The following is a 21662-nucleotide window of genomic DNA, read 5'->3' as shown; positions in this document are numbered from 1 at the left end:
GCCGCCAAGGAGCAGCGTAGTGACCCTCGACACCTGCGACGCATTCGACGGCTATGAGGGTATTGCCGATACAAATATCCCACTGCTGCTCGAAAGACACATCTGCAGCGCCCGAGGCCTTGTTCGAATACAGCATAAGTGCTCTCAAGTTTTGTTGACAAACTTCTGCCATGAGTATCAGCACGTCCCTCAGGGTACAGCTGTGGCAATCCTGAACGACATTGCTGACTACTGCGACATCGGCACGTTACAAGTGATTTCACCGGATGCCATAACTCACGCCAGCCTGAATAACCGCATCCACATCAATGCTGCCTTAGTAGATATACAGAAGGATCAGCTGCTGGGCCTACTGACAGAATTCTCCAGCTGTTTTTCCACGAAATCCAAAATCCAGCGCACTTCCATTCGCAACACCGAATCGTTACAGTGGAGTCGGCGCGGCCTGTTCGTCAGTATCCGTATCACGTGTCAACTATGGAGCGGGAGGCGATGAAACATAAAGTGAAAGAAATGCTAAATGATGACGTCATCCCGCCGTCGGCAAGTCCGTGGGTATCGCCTGACGTACTAGTAAAAAAGAAAGACAACACACTCCGCTTCTACGTTGACTACAGATGGCTTAACCGAGCCACTAAACGCGACGTTGATCCCTTGCCACGGATCGATGACGCTTTGGACCGTCTGCGTCATGCTCACTTCTTTACTTCGTTAGACCTAAAGTCAGGCAACTGGCAAATCGAAGTGGACGAGCGTGACCATAAAAAACCGCCTTCGTGACTCCCGATGGGCTGTACGAATTTAAAGTGCTGCCTTTCGGTCTCTGTACCGCTCCTGCTACGTTCCAACGAATGATGGACACTGCACTCGTTGGACTAAAGTGTCAGACGTGTTTAGTGTACCTAGACGACGTTGTTGTGTTTTCCAGCACGTTCGATGAACATCTCGGCCTGCTACAAAGTGTCCTTACCGCAATACGCTAGGCCAACCTTACCATAAAGCCTGAAAAATGTTACTTTGGCTTCCAGGAACTCAAGTTTCTAGGCCACGTGGTCGACTCCCATGGAGTACGACCGGACCCAGAAAAACTCGCTGCCGTTGTCGAGTTTCCTCGTCGTCAAGACAAAAAGGCTTTTCCGCGGTTCCTGGGCCTCTGCGATTACTACCGTCGTTTCGTCGAAGGCTTCTCAAGGATTGCTGAACCACCCACGAACCTGACGCGACAAGGTGTGCCCGTTGCGTGGACGGAAGACTTAGAGCAGGTCTTCGCCGAATTGCGTAAACGCCTTCAATCCGCTCCATTGCTGGCGCATTTTGATGACACCGCGGCAACTGAAATATATACCGACGCCAGCAACGTGGGACTCGAGGCCATTCTGGTTCAGTGGTAAGATGGCGCAGAACCTGTAATTGCGTACGCGAGTCGTAGTCTGACAAAAGCAGAAGCTAAATATTCAGCGACAAAAAAATGATGCTTAGCAGTCCTGTGGGCCATCAGCAAGTTCCGACCCTGCTTACACGGCCGGCCATTTCGAGCGATCAGTGATCACCACTCGCTCGGCTGGCTTGGGAATCTACCACACCCGTCACGTCGCCTCGCTCGTTGGAGGCTCTACCTCCAGGAATACGACATAACTGTTGTCTACAGATCCGTCCATAAGCATAACGACGCTGACTGCTTGTCACGTTCTCCGATTTCCTTGACATCCTCTGACTTGGACCTATATTTGCCGTTTCTTGGTGTCGTCGACGCAGTGCGCATGGCTGACTATCAACGTGCAGACTCTGAGCTCCTTCCAGTCATCCGGTATCTCGAGGGAGCTCACGTTGTTGTCCCACGCCCACTTTCACGAGGATTGACATCGTACTGCCTGCGAAACGATGTCCTGTACAAGAAAAATTACGAGAACAGCCAGGAAACAATCCTTCTCGTCGTTCCGACGGCACTGCGCGAGGAAGTTTTACAGGCGTGTCACGACGATCCTTGTGCCGACCACTTAGGCTTCGTGAGGACATTAGCGCGCATTCGGCAAAAATACTATTGGCCACACATTTTTTTTGTCGGTTCAGCGCTATGTGCGAACATGCCGTGACTGTCAGAGGCGTAAAGTTCCACCCGTCCAGCCAGCCGGTCTCCTTCAGCTTTTGGACCCCCCTCCGGCGCCATTCCAGCAAGTGGGAATGGACCTCTTTGGGCCGTTCCCCACGTCATCCTTGCAAAATAGGTGGATAATCGTGGCAACTGACTATTTAACTCGCTATGCGGAGACGAAAGCCGTGCCACGGGGAACTGCTGCTGAAGTCGCCAGCATCTTCGTCCACAACATCGTGCTTCGTCACGGTGCACCCGCTGTACTCATTACTGACCGCGGTGCAGCGTTTACAGCGGAGTTATTGCAACAAGTCGTCACACTGACGCACACCGACTGTCGAAAGCCCACAGCCTATCATCCGCAAACTAACGGCTTAACAGAGCGCCTAAACAGAACATTAGCCGACATGCTCTCCATGTACATTGATGTGGAACACAAAACATGGGATGAAATATTGCCACACGTCACGTTTGCTTACAATACCGCTGTGCAGGAGGCCACCGATTTTACACCATTCGAGCTTGCTTATGGACGTCGCGTTACAACTCCTTTAGACGCCATGCTCCCGGTAGACCACGAAACCACAAGGAATGACACCACTGAAGATTTCGTCGAGAAAGCCGAGGAAGCTCGCCAGCTTGCTCGGAATCGCATCCGCACCCAGCAGAATACCGACGCCTACCGTTACAACCAGACCCGACTGAACGTCCAGTACTTACCAGGCGACCGCCGGTGGGTGTGGACACCTATCCGACACCGTGGGCTCTCAGGGAAATAGTTGCTCCGATATTTCGGCCCCTCTGAAGTTGTACACCGCCTCAGTGATGTGAACCACGAGGTGGTGCCTCGAAGCTCTGATCCTGGTTTGATCCGACGCCGTCCCTGTGCTTAAGTAATCCATGTAGTACGGATGAAGCCGTACTACGCACGCGAGGGCTAAGCAACCCTCACAAACCCTCACATAGTGCGCGCCCACTGCCCTTGAAGTGACCGGGCCGGTCGCTTTTGAGAGGGGAGCAATGACGCGAAATAAGTTTGCGCGTGATGACACGGGACCCTTAACGCGAGAACGGCGAATTTCGTGGTTGTGCGCGCGCTCTCCGAAGACCAGCTATCGCTAAAGGCAGACGTTTTTTTTTGCCAATCTGTCGGTGGTAAACTATTTTAGTTCTAATAGCTGGGTGACAATATAACCATCTGCTCACGTTAACTATAATGTGACCGCTTCCATATGCAACACCATAAACAAGGCCGGTTTTTACGGGAAGACCGAAGCTTTCTGATTACGTTAGCAGCCACATTAAATACCATCAATGCAGACTCCGCATACACGTTTAAGTCTTTTGTAACGTTCGGAATTGTAGCTGATTGCTATTTAGTTGTGGCGTGTTAATGGTACATTTGAACGCGAGATACGAAAACAAAATGTGGTGCTCCCTTGTGGCGTCGGACAACAGTTTTCGATGCTAAGCCATTCTCCTTGCAGGAAATCAGAAATAGCCCCTCTGTCATCTATGCCACCTCTTTCTCTTTTGTATGTGATGTGTTTTACTGTGTTATTTATTGGGATTAGTATTATTTGAGAACATGATTATGTTAGCGACATTTTTGTCTGTCTTTCCGGGTGTAACCTATTGCACGCCAACTTCTGTCACTGGGTAGTCTGGGGTCTAACGAATACGCCGTAGGGCTGCTGTGATGATGGAACCGAATTTGAAACCAACCATCAGACCTGTCTTAAAGCAATCAGGATAACTTGCCAGCTCGGCCAGTTGGCGGCATGTTGTCTGTCTATATCTAACCTCTGACGCCATCTTGAGTCACTGGCTATGGGCCATGGGTATGTGCCGCTCTTCAATGGCAAAAGAAGAAATCGTTCTATTTTTATTCTGTGCTAAACAGGAATGAACTTGCGTCTATATATATATTAATAAAAATGTGGTCTGACTGTATGTTCACACACATACCTCGCGGAGGCAGCGCTAAATGACGCAGCATATTCAGAGAGAAGCGCGAGGGAGGAGTCCGGGTGCAGTACACGCCTCAAGGTTGAGACGCTTCGGCGGTTGCAGTACGCTGTGTTGCTACATTCCTTGAATGCCCATTTGGGTCGACAGTCGTCCGCAGACAGTTTATGTCAGAAGTTCGGTCGTAGTGATTCTTTATGCCGTTTGTAGTGGGTCTATCCCTTCCAAATGAGCAATCTATTGAGCGACCACCGATTGCAGCGCATGCCACTCGCTCAATTACCGCACAGGCCAGGCATAAGAATCGGCTTGCGTTCTTCATATTTCTCATTTTCTAAGTGCCTGGGCTTCGCAATTCTCAGCGCTTCCGAAAGAGCCGTGCGCCTCACAGGTGTTCCGCTGCAGCGTGACTTGTGACTTTGGCTCACGGCGACTGGAATCCATCGGGTTCTCTCCAAGACGCGACTTTTGTGGGCCAAGGCGTCTTGGCTTTGAGGCGTCTTGGAGACCGGAAACCGCGGTGTTGTGACGTCAACTCTGTTTCGTTCCTTCACAGCGTCCGCGACCGTGCCTGACCGCGCTTGTTTCTGCGTACGTGCCATCGTAATATGCTTCGATCGACCCTGCATTCCTTTGTTGGTGCGTCTTCGTGTATGTAGAGTGCCAGTCAACGTGCGTGGTAGTAAACGTGAGTGGTAATCAACGTGAGTGGTAGTCAACGTGAGTGGTAGTCAACAGATGAAGGTCACTACACGTACTGCATGAACCGGGAAGCTTTTCACGCGTTTAAACCGTCTTTATAGATTGTCGACAGCTTTGGACAGCGCACAAATGCCGACGATCGCATCCCCGCTTACGTTCCACGAGGAGGCATGCAGGAACACAACACAACAGTTGTTTGACCGGAAATGAGCTCACTAGATCGGCGAAAGATCGGCGAGATCACTAGGCCGCTTTGCAAAAAACATACAAAAGAGCATTTCCAACACGAGGAGATCCCAAGACTTTGCTTTCGTTCGCGTCGAAAGCACCAAACTACCTGGCAGCGCGCTTCATGTGTAGCGGCAGCGGTCGGTTACTAGAGTTCACGTCACGAGGCGCACCGACCAATCACAGGCGGAAACGAGACGCGCGAGCTGGGCGTGTCCGCTGCTGCAATTTTCGTCTGAATAACATAAATTTGCGCTTTCTTTCGCTCAATTTCGATACGATATTCGAATTCGGAGGGTTGAAAACCATTATGTACAGATGTTCACTCATTTTTTCTGGAAAACCTTTCAGTTTCCCTTTAAGGCGTATGCACGCGACACAGCAAATTCCGATTTAAGCTGACGGATGGTGTATTCCTTCGGCGACTTTCCCTTGGTACCCGCACAGCACTTCGCAATACGCCGGTGAAATCGCATTCGGTATTTTTTCATAAAGGTACCTAAATACCTCCGACGGCACGCCGTGGTGTAAGGGGAGCCTAATTCAGCAGAGCCCAAGTAGCTAAATAAATCGGAATCCGTGATGCAAACGCGTATATTACACTCTTAGCTGTGTACACTCGCACGGCGCTTCAAAGTGGCCGCGCCGCAGCGTGGGCATTGGAAAGTCAGAGCGGAGCGAGGTCGTACGTCGTTGTCGTCGGCTTTTCTCCGCTGTCATGTGAATGCTAGCTGCTGCCTGATCCGATGTACGTCGTTTGACACGTGTCTGACTCTTCCGTCGTCGCACCCGACCTGAGAACCCAGCTTAGGCGAATAGCCCGGCCTGCCGGCTACGTGGCAGAGCTTTGCTGCCCTGGTCGTGTCTTGTATCCTTGAAAAGGATCGCTAAAAAAGAACCGGGTCTCTCGCAAACACCAACGTAACCTTCGCTTGAACAGATTCCCCCCTAGCATGGAATTAGGGGCGCTAAAACGAAAAGGTGTTCGAAATTGTTTTCGGTCAGTTTCTGCAATGAGTCCTCCATAATTTTCCAAAACATTTTGGGCCGACCCCACATCGCTTTTCTGTCACGAAGAGTTCAGAAAAGCGTGAGAACACATATGATGTGTACACTCTGATTATACACGCTTATGCCGAACAAAAAAAAGTTCTTTCCTATTCTACGCCTTTCTCACCATTAGCATTCCGCGATTAGTCAAGATGATCTCAGGCTGCACCCGTTTCGCCTGTCTTTCAGGTGACGTCAAACGAGAGCAAAACTCCTCACATAATAGTGACGCGTACGCATTGAACATGCATTAATATGCTGTACAAAACTGACCTCCGTTCCGAAGGAAAGAGAATGTCTACCCACAGCTCGCTCTGGCACTGGCTATTGAAAGCTACCTTGGAAAATTGAGTTATTTCTCTATAATCTTTTTTTACGGCAATATGGTATTCTCTAGCCCGTTCTCGACAGAACGTATACGACATCATTCGGCCAACTCTTGTCCACTGAGGATTCGTTTAGTGGCAATTTTAACGTTCCGTTGCAGGACGCCGCTATTTTCGACCAGTCACCGCAAGGTTAGCAAGGGAAAGCGGGCCAAACGCATACGTCGGTAACACCATTCCCGTGGGTTTCATTGCGCTAGCTCGTCAACAGCGAAACCCTCTCCCCTTCGGCATGCGCCTTGTCTCTTGTCAGCCTATTGGATAAGAAAAACCCGTCAAGGTGGCCGATACTATTTGCCTTGAGCTAAAACAAAAGTGACGTGCTATAAATGAGGAAAACGTCTGATTGGGTGGTACAGACAACACGGCGGGTCGCCGCCTGATCCTTGCGTCAGCGCCTACTTAAATTTCACGTCATCACATTGAAATAAAAACTAGTTGGAACAGTCTTACGCCTTAGTGCCCCAGCGTACCATTTTTTATTGAGCAGAACATAAGCCTGTTCACGCATTCTCTCTACTTTACCGTTCAATATACAGTGCTACATAAGTCGACTATCATGCCTGCACGGTGATTGGGGCAACGCAGTCATGGTGAACGGGCTGAACGATGGCGACAAATACGTCGGTGGCTGTTGGTTAACGCAGTCTTACAAGTCGATGAATGCTGCTTCAGCGACGGGCATTCGCGCTAAGTGACCACCTGATAATCACGAACCCGTCAGAAACCATCGTCCACCGGGGATTAGTTAGTGACGTCAATAAGCACTAGGCTGCCAGTGAAAAATTATTCATTCGTGAGCGTGACTCGAAGGCATTCATGACAATCTGCTGACTTCAGCGACTCCTTCGGCATATAACTCATTTACTGCGATAACAGAGTCCTCCCTGAGGGTGGACCCCTATGTTAGTATAACTGTAGCCTGCTTTTTCCTCATATAATTGGGTTCACTCACTGCGGAAGGATGGAGAAGAAGCCAACAATTGTAGCGCTGTTGTTCGTGTGTGTTCGGTAGCAAAACATGCTAACAAAGTGAATATCCGTTCCAGGAAAACTATAATCTGAATATTAGAGAATGAAATGTTCCTTTAAATAAATAATTATCCCTTTATTTTCTTTGCTAAGCATTGCAAAATAGTAGATTTTGTACAATTCGAAATACCTTCATTGCGGTTCAGTCCTCCAGCATACACTCAAGTGCACGACCTTCCCTGTCTGGTGCTGTGCCTTGTAATGCCTTCTGAAGGGACGTCAGTGCACTCAACGTTTGTTTAAAAAACTGCCAATTCCATCAACGACAAGTCACCTGCTGCAAAGCCAGAAAATTGTAGAGTTTCCAGAGAAAACAGTGTGCAACTGCTCCTAATTCGCCTAAACATTTAAAACATGGCAGCACTCAACATAAAAAGACTTTAGTGCTCTCTGGCCCCCAGTGTCTAAGTAGGCTAAAATTATTTATTTGAGAAGTACAACTTCATGGAACCGCATGACAGCAGTTGTTTGGTCAAAGGCTGCTGCTAATTCTTCTTAAAAACAGGGGCGCTCTAACGCAAAGCTTTTCCAAACGTTGCTATTCCAATTCTGAAATCAGCCCTCCACGATTCGTCCAAAAATTGTCGGACCACGCTCACATCACCTGTCTGTCACGCGACGTCACGAAAACAGCGAAAAGGCCCCATTTGATATGATGTGTGCACACTGATTATCTGCGCAGATACCTAACGAAAGAAACATAGGTATTTCTGATTCGGCGCCTTTTTCGCCATTCGCACTCTGCTACTGGTGAAGAGGATTTGAGCTGCACTCACTTCACTTGGCTGTGACGCGACGTCATACAAGGGCGAAAACTGACCGCGTCAAAGAGACGTGCACGCGTTAAAAGAGCAATAATATGGCGAAGAAAACACAATTTTTTGTTCTGAATTGCCGGGCAGTGCGCCGTTCCGAAATGATTAGAAGACGGCTGCTCGCTGATCACTCTGGCACTGGCAAGCCGGAGAGCCCGGGGAGCACATTTTTATTTGCGTATAATAAAAAAAAAATTGTGTGGCAATATAACGTTATAGAGCCATTGCGCCACCTATACGGCATTGCTGTGCCAACTGTTCTTTGGTGAGGATTTGTTTTAGCTGCATTTTTAACCTTCCGTTTCACGCCACCGCAATTTTTGAGCAGCCACCGCAAGCTGAGTGACAGTAAACGGACCAATTACAGACGCCGGCACAACCCTTCTGATCCGGTTATCTGCTTTCACTGTGCTGGCTCGGCCCCATCGAGACCCTCTCCACTTGAGCGTGTTCCTCGCCTCGTGCCAGCGAATTAGATAAGAAAAACTAATCAATGTGGGCAATGCTATTTGCTTTGAAAGCAGGAATAAGTGCCCAACGACCTAATTTGTTTGGGCTTTTCAAACAACGCTGCAGGTAAGCGCCCAATGTTTGCGTTGGTGGTTACGTATTACGGTTACGCCCTCCTCCGCTAAGGGATTGGTAACTCTAGCGTCCAATATACATGCACAGCAGCCGATGCGCTGAGAATATGTGTGGAGCGCTGTACCTTGCAATAATTGCTCAACGCTGCCCTCACGCGATAAGCAAAATGGGTAGTGTGCCCGACATTGAAATGTACGTTCCTGTAGTGGCTAAGGCTTGAATTCAATTGGAAGCTATCATGGAATTTTTTTTTCATTTTGTTGGTGCCATGGCAATGTTAAAGCTGGGGATGAGGAAGCCAGCTGTTGACGAAAAAACTAACATCAATGACGACAGCAGCGAAAGTCAGCGTAAATAAATGGACAGATGGACAAGGCAAATTCTGTTTGGATGAACTAAATGCTGTCGCAGCAAAGTTTATTGCCAGTGAAAATGAACGATTTTAGCCGTATCGTTTCGCAGACATGACCACAGTGGCGAAAAGAACACGTAAAACACATATTGTTGAGATTAATTGGCCTCGATAATTTCCTGGAGCAGCCATTCGAAATTGTATAATACCCCTAGCGGTATAATATATAGGTACTTCAAGATAAACCATTGGAATAAAACGCTTACCTCATCAATCCTCTTTATGGCACCTGACAGCATTGGATCACATCCTCTGTACCATATTGTCATCGCAACACCCAATAAATTGCACGAAGCGTATAGTAGAAGAAGTAAGAGAGCACCAGACATCACGGTCCTGCACATTCACAAAGTGATTTGAAAAAAAGAAAAGAAAAGTTGAGCGCTTCATTTGTCGTACAAATCTACAGCGAGGATAAAGAAGCTTTACCATGCTTTCGCTTTTCATGGCAAGAAATGAGCCTTCAGTGGTAGATATCACTGCTCTATACAGATACATTACTTGAAAAAGTGTAAGTTTTGGCGTAGTGGTAGCTCAAAGTTCTGACTGGTACAACTATACATCATTGCTTGTAACAACATTTTCATCCATTTTTCTTGATCTTAACTTTCTGTTGTCACGATGTGCGTAACGTCAAAGGAGGGTGACTGAAAGCCAATATAAATTTCAGGATGTAAATCTCGCACCTCTAAAAAGAGTCCATGAGCCACAAATGCCCCTTTTTAATTATATTACCGCTATGGACATAGTTCGCCAGCAACAAAAAAAACCTTTTTGTGGAAACAAGCGAGCCAAGTGAGCACAACAATCTTTTTGGTTATGCAGGAAAAGCACTTTCTTTTTCTTAGAATGACAGCCATGCCGACAACTAGTCAAAATCTTGCGCGTAATTTTCTTTGTATTGGCAGTGGTTAACGAAGCGTTTGATGCAATCTCTCGCTTCAACAAGCTTTCAAAAATAGCATGCAGCTGATGAATTTTCTTTTTTGATGGAAGCCTTCTAGATGAACCCTCTCATACTATCCTGAAACAACTTCTGCTGCTTCTGATGATGATGAAGTTGATGCGGTCTTGCCGAAAATCTCATAGACTGAAACCGCTCATATATCGGGCAGCACTCGTAACACGAACTGGGTTGTATGTATCATCCGTACTACACCTGCAGTTGTACCGGTTGCCAGCTCTGTTGTTTGCGGCATTACGTGGCGAAGCATTATTTATATATCCTCAGAACCAGAAATATACGCCCCCAATGGCAGAAACACTTTAGCAAGGCTGATGGTTCTGTGACTTTTTTCGAGTGGTTTGGCTCGTCTGCTCGCTCGGCTTCGTTTTAAGCAATTCAGGCCAGTGAAGAAGACAGGGAAATTGTTAACAGGGCTGGTCCCAATGGAAGCAGCGTGAACGGCTGGGTAACCCCGGAGATTGCGTATATGCTTTCACGTGCATCATCCTGGGTGCCTTGTGGGGGTAAGAGAATTTTATAACATAGAGTTATACATAAGTACTTATGCACTTATGCAGTTCAGTTCTTGCTCATCAAAAAATCCCTTCTGAGATTGGAAGCAGGGGCTGGAATATGTTGATAAGAAAATTTCTAGAAAAACCTCACTCTCGTTCATTTGATGTTGTGGTTGGTTGAAACCCGAGATACTCAAAACCACAGGACTTAATTTATCAGCCGAGAATTTTGAGCAGCATTTAAAAAGGAATATATTTAACTTACAGAACGATATTTCGCTATAGGTGTTAACATGTTGAGCATGGAATGCATGCGAAAGCACTATAGAATGCTAAATCGACCTTAGTTTACCTTAAGCTAAAAATATGTTCCATGTAAAAGCGATGATTTGCTGTTTGCAGCGACAACAATAAATTCGCAGGAAGAAACAAGAGGTGAACACCACCGTGTCTTCTGCAATCCAGAGACAGAACAGTCTAAGCCGAGCGTTCGTTTGACAAAATTGAAAAAAGGAAGTGCCTTGCCATTGCAGTAAAAGAATTGCATACCTTCGAGCTTGCTTCACTGATGGAGATGCCATTATCCGCTGTACAACCATTTGGTCAAGACATAGTCGATATACTGCCGATGCTGAAGCTCCCACTATGCAGGACCATACGTTTTCGTCGCTGGTCAAGTCGAACCTGAAACTATACAAAGGAACGACGTGGAAATTTTTCTTGCTAGTATACAGTGGCAGTAATGTTGTGTTGCGCCTGAAGTTTCCTTATGCATGTTGCATAGATATGCTAATTTCCTGTTAATTCTAACAAATCGCGCAACCAAAAGACGCATAATAAAGCGTCAATGGCATTACAGAAGGTAGAGGCACGTTTTGTTGCTAGCTATTCTATTTGTTTTCTAAGAAGAATCGTTATGTGTACAGAACAACCAGCAAATGTAGAAGGTCTAATTGCACTGCAATAGTGCAGCTGCGCCATGGATTGGTAAGAAAATTCATTTATTGTGTGCATAAAACGTAATGCTATATACAGAAACCAGGAAATCTGACAAAATTAACTCTATTTTTGATTATATATGTAAAAAATTATAGCGCCTCCAAATAAGCAGCGGATGTATAAGATCTCGGCGATTCGAGACCAACTCAACTCCTTCCGCAATTACTGAAGGATTGTGGCGGGTAGCCGCTTGTCAAAGTCATTGATTTTAGGGTAGTTTCTCTAGCCATGGTAACGCGTTTTCTTGGGTCATTAACTGTTTTGTCCGTCTTAATTGACATTCTGCAGACAGAGACAAACCCCTAGAAAAAGCTGTTATTGGAGTCAAGTTGCATAAACAACTCGCCAAACAATATAAACAGTTCCAAAAGCTGCTTCACCGCCGTTTATATCCATGCCCTGCGCACCGCTACGAACTAGAGGAGGAAAGGACACTGCGGCGGAACCACAATCCCTGTCTCAAGAGCCGACACCACCACATGATGTGGCTAATGTAAAGGCACGGCAAACAGAGAGGCATCAATGCGCCCCGCTTAGCCTATGGATAGGCTCGGCCTATGCCAGGCCTATGCGGGCCGGGGAAGGAATAAATTTGGATTCAACGCAGGATCAAGGCTTGTGATCGCGTGAGCCTCGCGTGAGGCTTCTGTTTGGATGCGGATAGATTCGCCTTTTGCCTGGCAATAGTTTGTTTCGTGGTATGTCGTCGGTGCCTCATCCATGGGATCCGATTCTCAGGGGCACACCTGGTTGATTAAACCTCGGGTTACGCAGTGCGCCTCCTCATTCCCTTGGTTCACCGAATGCGCAGGGACCTATACGAGTTGAAGTGTTTCGTTTGTAAAGATTCGTATGACTCACGCCGTGCATATGCCTATGCTGCCTCTCGAAAAGATAGCATTCGCCTTTTTGGAATTGCATATCACGTTTTGCTTGGAGGGATTCGTGATGGCCGAAGCAATCGCAGTCTCTTCCACTTCCACGGTGGACGGCGTTTATGCACTGTATGGTCGCCACGTTAAGGATAAGTCCCTCTCCAGTCATCACGGTCATCACACTCAGTATGTTACTTTGGAGATTTTGCTTTGCCGCATCGACGTACGTTGTGTGCTGGTTATTTTCGTACCGCTCTTTGAAGGGTCTTGGCTCTGGCAGACCGCCTCTTGTCATGTCTCCCAGGAAGCACATTCTTGGGTAGCACTTGCGTCACCAACTGGCGTTTGACCGCGCCGGGAATCTGGTTCGTCCTGCCGACTTCATACGGGATTCTGCCCGACTTTGGCCAGAATGACCCTAAGGACCCTGCAAGTTGCGATGCTGGAGAGTCGATCACGTTGGGTCGTTACATGGGCCTCTCTGAGTTTGTGTAGGGTAATGTACATCCCTAGGTGAAGTAATTTTTCAGTGTTCAGATACCTAGGGACTTCGAGGACTGCTTTAGGAGCAGTACCGATCTCACTGTTGACCTTCGCTTTGTCGGAAAAGCGCAGGCGGTAGTATGAAAGCGAGTACACGAAAAGATTTAACAGGGGATTCTGCGTTGATCGACGAAGATTGGTTTCTTTCGTACCGGATGTCCTGTCGTGCCGCGGTGTATTGCCAGCGACGTGTCGCTACTCGTCTGAACATGCCACAGATTTCATAGGCTGTCGTCTGTAGCCAGGCAGTAGCCTGCAAAATAGGGGTATTATCTTGGAAAAGCAGGCTCATTATTCTTAGTGTCATTATGGGTGGCACTGGGCTGTTTTCCATGGACTAAGATAGGGGAGGTGGCTTCCCTATCCGTGGCGGGTTTAGTATACTTGCCTCGGATGACGGAAAATTGGATTTTTCGGGGTGAGCGTGCGAGACCACTTTTTCGCACAAGATACTGAACGGTGTCCGCTGCCGCTTGTGGTCCATCCGTGATTTCACCATCCGAAGCAGCGTTGTTGGTCCAGATGACGATATCATCAGCATATATGCAATGCTTGGTAGGCGGATTCATTTCCAGTAATGGGCGCAGCTTTCGAATGGTTACGTTGATCAGGAATGGGAGGTTGCTTCACCTTTATGCGTGCCCTTCGTTCCCTATTGAAATTCTAACTTTTATTATCCCCATGGTGTATTTACGTAGTGCGATCTCCAAGGACTTTTGTAATGTACACTTTAATGCGCTTCCCGACGTAAATCCCCTAGTTTTTCAACCGGAAGCCATGCAAGTACAAGACATATTCTTAAGGCGCGACCAAGAGTGGCGCCAGGCAGAACACGATTTGACATCTAGGGGTAGCATCACCCTCGACAGCCATGGTGTTTATGCGTGCTTGCCTTGCATGTAAATATTGTAAATAGATATTTATATGTAATTTCCGCGACGTAAAAATTGGTGATAGGTGCGCGCTGTGCCAGAGATACAAAAATGGAATGCCCCAGTAGTTGTTACCTCGTACTGGACAAATGACAAATACAAGACCCGACGCGGCGTGACCCACTTTAACGCCTACAAACCCGCCGGTTGTGCTGGTTCAGCCGCGGAATCCGTGAGTGTTCTGCGGCACCGACCACGTCGATATGGAAGACTGGAACGCCATTTATGATCTTGTAAGTGGCCACAACAAATGAGATCAGACGAATTTGTTGGTTAACTTTAAAGACTGGGACAATTGCAAAGAGAACCAGAGGGAGTTGTTTGGCCGCCCCGCCGGGCGGAAGAGCACGACTAGGATAGAACTAGCGATTCGCACCCCGGCGTCCACAATATCCTACGTCTCTTGCATGCAGGACGTGCTGGCTGTGTGCCGTAATGCCGATAGCGATATAGTTGAGTGAGAGAAGGTTGGGCATGTACTGAAGCGGATCGCTGACGATGCTTTCAACCTACTCATGTGCAAAAATTGTGAAACGGTGCAAGAAATCATAAAAGAGTGTCAACGCTATGAGGAGGCCAAAAGCCGCCGCATTGCAACGCCGTTCGGACGTCTGCCGTACACAGCTGTGATATCCTATTGTTACGACTGGCTAGGAGGGTAGTGACCATCATCATCAGATAACCTGACGTGGAGAGTGCGCCGAGAACTTGAAGCTATGGCGCCTGCATCACTTCTTCCTGGCCTCAGCGAGCCCAATAACTTGCCCACAGCCCCATTCGCGCAGGCAATAGTCCGAGAAGAATTCGGTAATCTTAGAGTTCATGCTGTATGCGATGTTACCACTTCACAGCTCTCTAATGCTCCAGATCCATCGTCTAGTCCGCCGTAGCCTGCACAGTAGTTAAATACAGCCGAGCGGCGAACTGCAGATGACCAGCCAATCTGTTTTGCCTGCCGGCATATCGGTCACGCTGCTTCCAATGGCAACAACCGTACTCTCTCCTCCTCTGTACGACCATCGATCACCAGTTATCATCATCATCATCAGCCTGGTTACGCCCACTGCAGGACAAAGGCCTCTCCCATATTTCTCCAACAACCGCGGTCATGTACTAATTGTGGCCATGCCGTCCCTGCAAACATCTTAGTCTCATCCGCCCACCTAACTTTCTGCCGCCCCCTGCTACGCTTCCCTTCCCTTGGAATCCAGTCCGTAACCCTTAATGACGATCGGTTATCTTCCCTCCTCATTATATGTCCTGCCCATGCCCATTTCTTTTTCTTGATTTCAACTAAGATGCCATTAACTCGCGTTTGTTCCCTCACCCAATCTGCTCTTTTCTTATCCCTTAACGTTACACCTATCATTCTTCTTTCCATAGCTCGTTGCATCGTCCTCAATTTGAGTAGAACCCTTTTCGTAAGCCTCCAGGTTTCTGCCCCGTAGGTGAGTACTGGTAAGACACAGCTATTGTACACTTTTCTCTTGAGGGATAATGGCAACCTGCTGTTCATGATCTGAGAATGCCTGCCAAACGCAACCCACCCCATTCTTATTCTTCTGATTATTTCCGTCTCATGATCCGGATCCGCAGTCACTACCTGCCCTAAGTAGATGTATTCCCTTACGACTTCCAGTGCGTCGCTGCCTATTGTAAATTGCTGTTCTCTTCCGAGGCTGTTAAACATTACTTTAGTTTTCTGCAGATTAATTTTTAGATCCACTCTTCTGCTTTGCCTCTCGAGGTCAGTGAGCATGCATTGCAGTTGGTCCCCCGAGTTACTAAGCAAGGCAATATCATCAGCGAATCGCAAGTTACTAAGGTATTCTCCATTAACTTTTATCCCCATTTCTTCCCAATCCAGGTCTCTGAATACCTCCGGTAAACACGCTGTGAATAGCATTGGAGAGAGCGTATTTCCCTGCCTGACGCCTTTCTTTATTGGGATTTTGTTGCTTTCTTTATGGAGGACTACCGTCGCTGTGGAGCCGCTATAGATATCTTTCAGTATTTTTACATACGGCTCGTCTACACCCTGATTCCGTAATGCCTCCATGACTGCTGAGGTTTCGACAGAATCAAATGCTTTCTCGTAATCAATGAAAGCTATAAATAACGGTTGGTTATTTTCCGCACATTTCTTCATAACCTGATTGATAGTGTGAATATGGTCTATTGTTGAGTAGCTTTTACGGAATCCTGCCTGGTCCTTTGCTTGACAGAAGTCTAACGTGTCCCTGATTCTATTTGCAATTACCTTAGTAAATAGTTTGTAGGCAACGGACAGTAAGCTGATCGGTCTATAATTTTTCAAGTCATTGGCGTCCCCGCTCTTATGGAATAGGATTATGTTACCATTTTTCCAAGATTCCGGTACGCTGGACGTCATGAGGCATTGCTTTTACAGGGTGGCCAGTTTCTCTAGAACAATCTGCCCGCCATCCTTCAACAAATCTGCTGTTACCTGATCCTCCCCAGCTGCCTTCCCCCTTTGCATATCTCCCAAGGCTTTCTTTACTTCTTCCGGCGTTATCTGTGGGATTTCGAATTACTCTAGACTATTTTCTCTTCCATTATCGTCGTGGGTGCCACTGGTAGTGTATAAATCTCTATAGAACTCCTCAAACACTTGAACTATCTGATCCATATTAGTAATGATATTGCCGGCTTTGTCTCTTCACGCATACATCTGATTCTTGCCAATTCCTTATTTCTTCTTCACTGTTTTTAGGCTTCCTCCGTTCCTGAGAGCATGTTCAATTCTATCCATATTATACTTCCTTATGTCAGCTGTCTTACGTAGGGTTAGAGGCTTTCATACATTGGCGTTTCTTGATCAGATCTTTCGTCTCCTGCGATAGTTTACTGGTATCCTGTCTAACGGAGTTACCACCGACTTCCATTGCACACTCCTTAATGATGCCCACAAGATTGTCGTTCATTGCTTCAACACTACGGTCCTCTTCTTGAGTTAAAGCCGAATACCTGTTCTGTAGCTTGATCTGGAATTCCTCTATTTTCCCTCTTACCACTAACTCATTGATCGGCTTCTTATGTACCAGTTTCTTCCGTTCCCTTCCCCGGTCTAGGCTAATTCGAGTTCTTACCACCCTGTGGTCACTTCAGCGCACTTTGCCGAGCACGTCCACATCTTGCATGATGCCAGGGTTAGCGCAGAGTATGAAGTCTATTTCATTTCTAGTCTCGCCGTTCGGGCTCCTCCACGTCCACTTTCGGCTATCCCGCTTGCGGAAGAAGGTATTCATTATCCCCGTATTATTCTGTTCCGCAAACTCTACTAATAACTCTCCCCTGATATTCCTAGTGCCTATGCCATATTCCCCCACTGCCTTGTCTCCAGCCTGCTTCTTGCCTACCTTGGCATTAAAGTCGCCCATTAGTATAGTGTATTTAGTTTTCACTCTGCCCATCGCCGATTCCACGTCGTCATAGAAGCTTTCGACTTCCTGGTCATCATGACTGGATGTAGGGGCGTAGACTTCTACAATCGTCATTTTGTACCTTTTATTAGGTTCACAACAAGACCTGCCACCCTCTCGTTAATGCTATGGAATTGCTGTATGTTACCAGCTGTATTCTTATTAATCAGGAATCCGACGCCTAGTTCTCTTCTCTCCGCTAAGCCCCGGTAGCACAAGACGTGCCCGCTTTTTAGCACTGTATATTATTATTTTTTATTCAGCATTGATTCAGACACAGTGAAGGTCTTCGATGGCAAGGCTAAAGGCAGTACATTGTCTGACTGACTAAGGCCCTGTCACCCATACATTGCTCAACAGTGTGGTAGCATATAACATACAGATAGTATACACACATCAATAGCGTGGATTAGACGTACATAACATACATTGCAACCATGCGTGCTTTAAATACAACAATAACTACACAACATTCTAAGTAGAAACAGTTTAGGATCAACAGAGTAATATAAACACGAAAAAAACTATATATATATATATATATATATATATATATATATATACATATATATATATATATATATATATATATATACAAGCACAAAATGAAACGCACTTAAAATAAGTGTACATAAGGCACACAAAAAACCAATTAGCACAATGTCAATCAGAAAGGGAAAGCAAATATTTTTTCATGGCACTGTTAAAGCAGTTTAATGATCTGAAGTTTTGCGCGATAGTTATCGTGTTAGGATGTGCATTTATAAAGGATGGGACTAAGTATGCTAATTGTTTTTTACCGTAGTTCGTCCTGCAATATGGAACTCTAATATGGTCATGCCTGAAATTGTACTGGGTGTAACTTGAGAGGTGGTTTTGATAAAAAATGAGTGAATTTTTCACGAGTTCACCTCGTATGTATATAGCGAGCTTAAGTTCGTACAGTTGATTAATTCTTAAAAGTGCGTGCTTTATGAAGAAAGGTGCCATGTGATCGCGGGGTCCAAGGTTCTCGACACAGCGAACTGCTCGTTTTTGGAGACATATCAATCGATCCAAGTTTGATTGGAATGTAGTCCCCCATACCAACAGGCAATAGCTAAGATGAGACTGAATTAAAGCATAATACAGGCGGAGTTTCAACCAAGTAGGAACAAGGTATCTAATTTTAAACAATATGCCTATTGACCTACATATGCTAGAATGAATCTTCGTTACATGAGGTGTAAAACTCAGGTTCTCATCAAAAAGCACACCTAAAAATTTAAAAGCTGAAGTCCGCTCGATTACACAACTATTGAACTTCACTCAAAAAGCACAGTCATCAGGCCTATTTCTAGGCTTAAAAACCACGTATTTTGTTTTATTGACGTTTAACTGCAGGTGGTTTGCTGATAACCAAACTGAAAGTTGATCAAACCAATTATTAGCTGTAGTATAGCTACATATTCCAGGCCTGTTTATGCAACTTTATGCTTCTTTTGGCCTCCTAACGTCACTGAGCCCTATGATATCCTATTTACTGCCCTCTGATTCCTCCAATAGCACTGCTAGACTCGCCTCACTAGATAACGTTCTAGCGTTAAACATTGCCAGGTTCATATTCCAATGGCGGCCTGTCCGGAGCCAGTGATTCTTAGCACCCTCTGCTGCGTCGCAAGTCTGACCGCCGCCGTGGTCAGTTGCTTCACAGCTGCTGGGGACTGAGGGCCAGGGTTTGATTGTGTTGTTCATATAGGAGGTTGTGGCCATGTACTGCACCAGGGTGGCCAATCCTGCTCTGGTGAGGGAGTGCGCGTTACCAGTTCTGGTCACCGGGATCAGCCAACACTCCAGGCCTGTTTATGCAACTTTATTAACACGCGGATTTTTTTTTTCATCCTGTGGAATATTGCCGGCACCGGGATTCGAACCACGGACCTTTTGCACGCGAGGCGAGTTTTCTACCTCTACGCCACCGCTGCACCCACCAGTTATTATCATTCCGAACTGAGCCATCGTAGTTATCAGCCTCCATTGGCACTGCGACAGAGAAACAATTACGCTCGTGCTCCTTGGAACAGTCCCTCATCGTCATTCCCTCGTCACCAGTCCTGTTCGCCACCAGCTCGTACGCCATCGCACCGCAGGCTCACCGCGCCCCGGTGTAGCCCTGACGCCCGTCTCCAGGAAATTAAGCGATGCAGCTACCGGAGGGCACCCTGCATCGACGACCCAGCCGCAAAAGCCCCTGATCCCTTTGTCGACCAAACAGAACTTGGTGGACGTCTTAGTCGATGGTGTCAGTGTCCCAGCACTCATTGGCACTGGCGCACACATATCTGTGACGAGTGCCCAATTTCACCGACGCGTGAAGAAAGTTCTCACAGCCGCTGCGTCATGCGCCATCCAAGTCGCCTACGGATGAAGGCCTAGTGTGCTTGGTATGTGCACCGCTTTGGCATCGCGGGGCGCCTAAGGATTGTTTTTCTTGGCGTTTTAGAAAAATTCCCTTACCACGGTATACTCCGCTTAGACTGTTTTATCGCCCCATACACACGTCTTTGATTGCGATTCTGGTGTCATTCAGCTTGAACTGCCCCACGGCTGCTAGAGACAAGCCGTCACACAACCACAGTAATCCTCTCCCGAGGACATCCACCTTCGCCTCAAGCCACTACCTACGTCACTCTTCAGTCGTTCTCATCTGTTCTTGACGGCATCTGCTTACTACGTCGCACCACTGACATACTGTTTCAAAGAAATTTGGCCGTTCCCTATACCGTGCCTACTTTTACAGGTAATGAGACTTCGCTCTCTATACTTAATTTTAACTGTTCGACTCAAATTCTTCCCAGAGGCATGTCTTTGGGCGACATATTGCCTGTGAACGATTGCGAGATATATAGGCTCTTGACGCCGAGATGCCGTTGCTGTCTACAAGAAGCTCCGCTTAACCGACTATCACAGACGAACTTAGCAAGATGATTGCACCTGATGTTCCGGCACAAGCTGCTGACCTGCACCGTCTCTTGGAAATTTACTGCGACATTTTTCACCTTGACGGCCGCCCTTTTACCCAAACATTGGCGGTCACCCATCATATTTACACCGTAGACACCAATCGGATACGCCGCCTGCCGTACGGTGTTTCACATGTTGAATGACAAGAGATACAACGAGAAGTCCATAAAATGTTGACTAAAGGATTTATCAAGCCATCTTTCAGTCCGTGCGCGTACCGTGCTGTGCTTGTCAAGAAGACACGAGTTGGCGCTTTTGCGTCTATTACAGACACCGCACTAAAATTACACCCAATGATGTTTACCTCTCGCCGTGTATTCACAAAGCCTTGGACTGATTGAACAGATCCAAATACTCTTCATCGATGGAGCTCCAATCAGGGTGTTGGCAGATCTCGGTAGATGACATGGATCGTGACGAAACTGCCTTCGTAACACTTGACAGCCTCTACCAATTCAGTAGTAAAGAGGAAGGAAGAAGCAAAGAAAGTAAAGAGAGAAGTAAAGAAAGACTAGGAAGAAGTAAAGAAAGCCTTGGGAGCCATGCAAAGGGGGAAGGCAGCTGGGGAGGATCAGGTAACAGGAGATTTGTCGAAGGATGGTGGGCAGATTGTTCTAGAAAATCTGGTCACTCTCTATACGCAATGCCTCATGATTTCGAGCGTACCGGAATTTTGGAAGAAACCTAAAATAATCCTAATCCATAAGAAAGCGTATGCAACAGACTTCAAGCATTATAGATCGATCAGCTTACTGTCCATTGTCTACAAAGTATTTACTAAGGTAATCGCAAATAGAGTAAAGATCACCTTTGACTTCTGTCAACTAAAGGACCAGGCAGGATTCTGTAAAGGCTCCTCAACAATGGACAATATTCACACTGTCAATCAAGTGATAGAGAAGTGTGCAAACTATAACCAACCCCTATATATAGCTCTCATTGATTACGAGAAAGCGTTTGATCCCGTCGAAACCTCAGAAGTCATGGAAGCATTACGGAATCAGGTTGTAGACGAGCCGTACGTAAATTTACTGAAAGATATCTATAGCGGCTCTACAGCCACCGTAGTCCTCCATAAAGAAAGCAAAAATCCCAATAAAGAAAGGCGTCAGGCAGGGAGATACGATCTCTCCAAT

At 46.8% G+C, this 21662-nt stretch overlaps 1 protein-coding gene across 1 annotated transcript in view; it reads right to left on the bottom strand.

The window, feature by feature from the left end:
* The window catches only part of LOC135914485 (sodium-coupled monocarboxylate transporter 1-like), a 117379-nt gene that overhangs the window by 61600 nt on the left and 34117 nt on the right, over window positions 1–21662 (bottom strand). Inside the window, exons 6-7 of the mRNA XM_070522779.1 lie at window positions 11281–11421; window positions 9477–9606 (exon numbers count right to left, since the gene is read on the bottom strand). Of these exons, the coding sequence (XP_070378880.1) occupies window positions 9477–9606; window positions 11281–11421 (271 nt within the window). The remainder of the gene's footprint in view (window positions 1–9476; window positions 9607–11280; window positions 11422–21662) is intronic.

Source organism: Dermacentor albipictus, chromosome 8 (genome assembly GCF_038994185.2).
Source record: "Dermacentor albipictus isolate Rhodes 1998 colony chromosome 8, USDA_Dalb.pri_finalv2, whole genome shotgun sequence".
Taxonomy (NCBI): domain Eukaryota; kingdom Metazoa; phylum Arthropoda; class Arachnida; order Ixodida; family Ixodidae; genus Dermacentor; species Dermacentor albipictus.
This window is presented reverse-complemented; position numbering and strand designations above follow the sequence as displayed.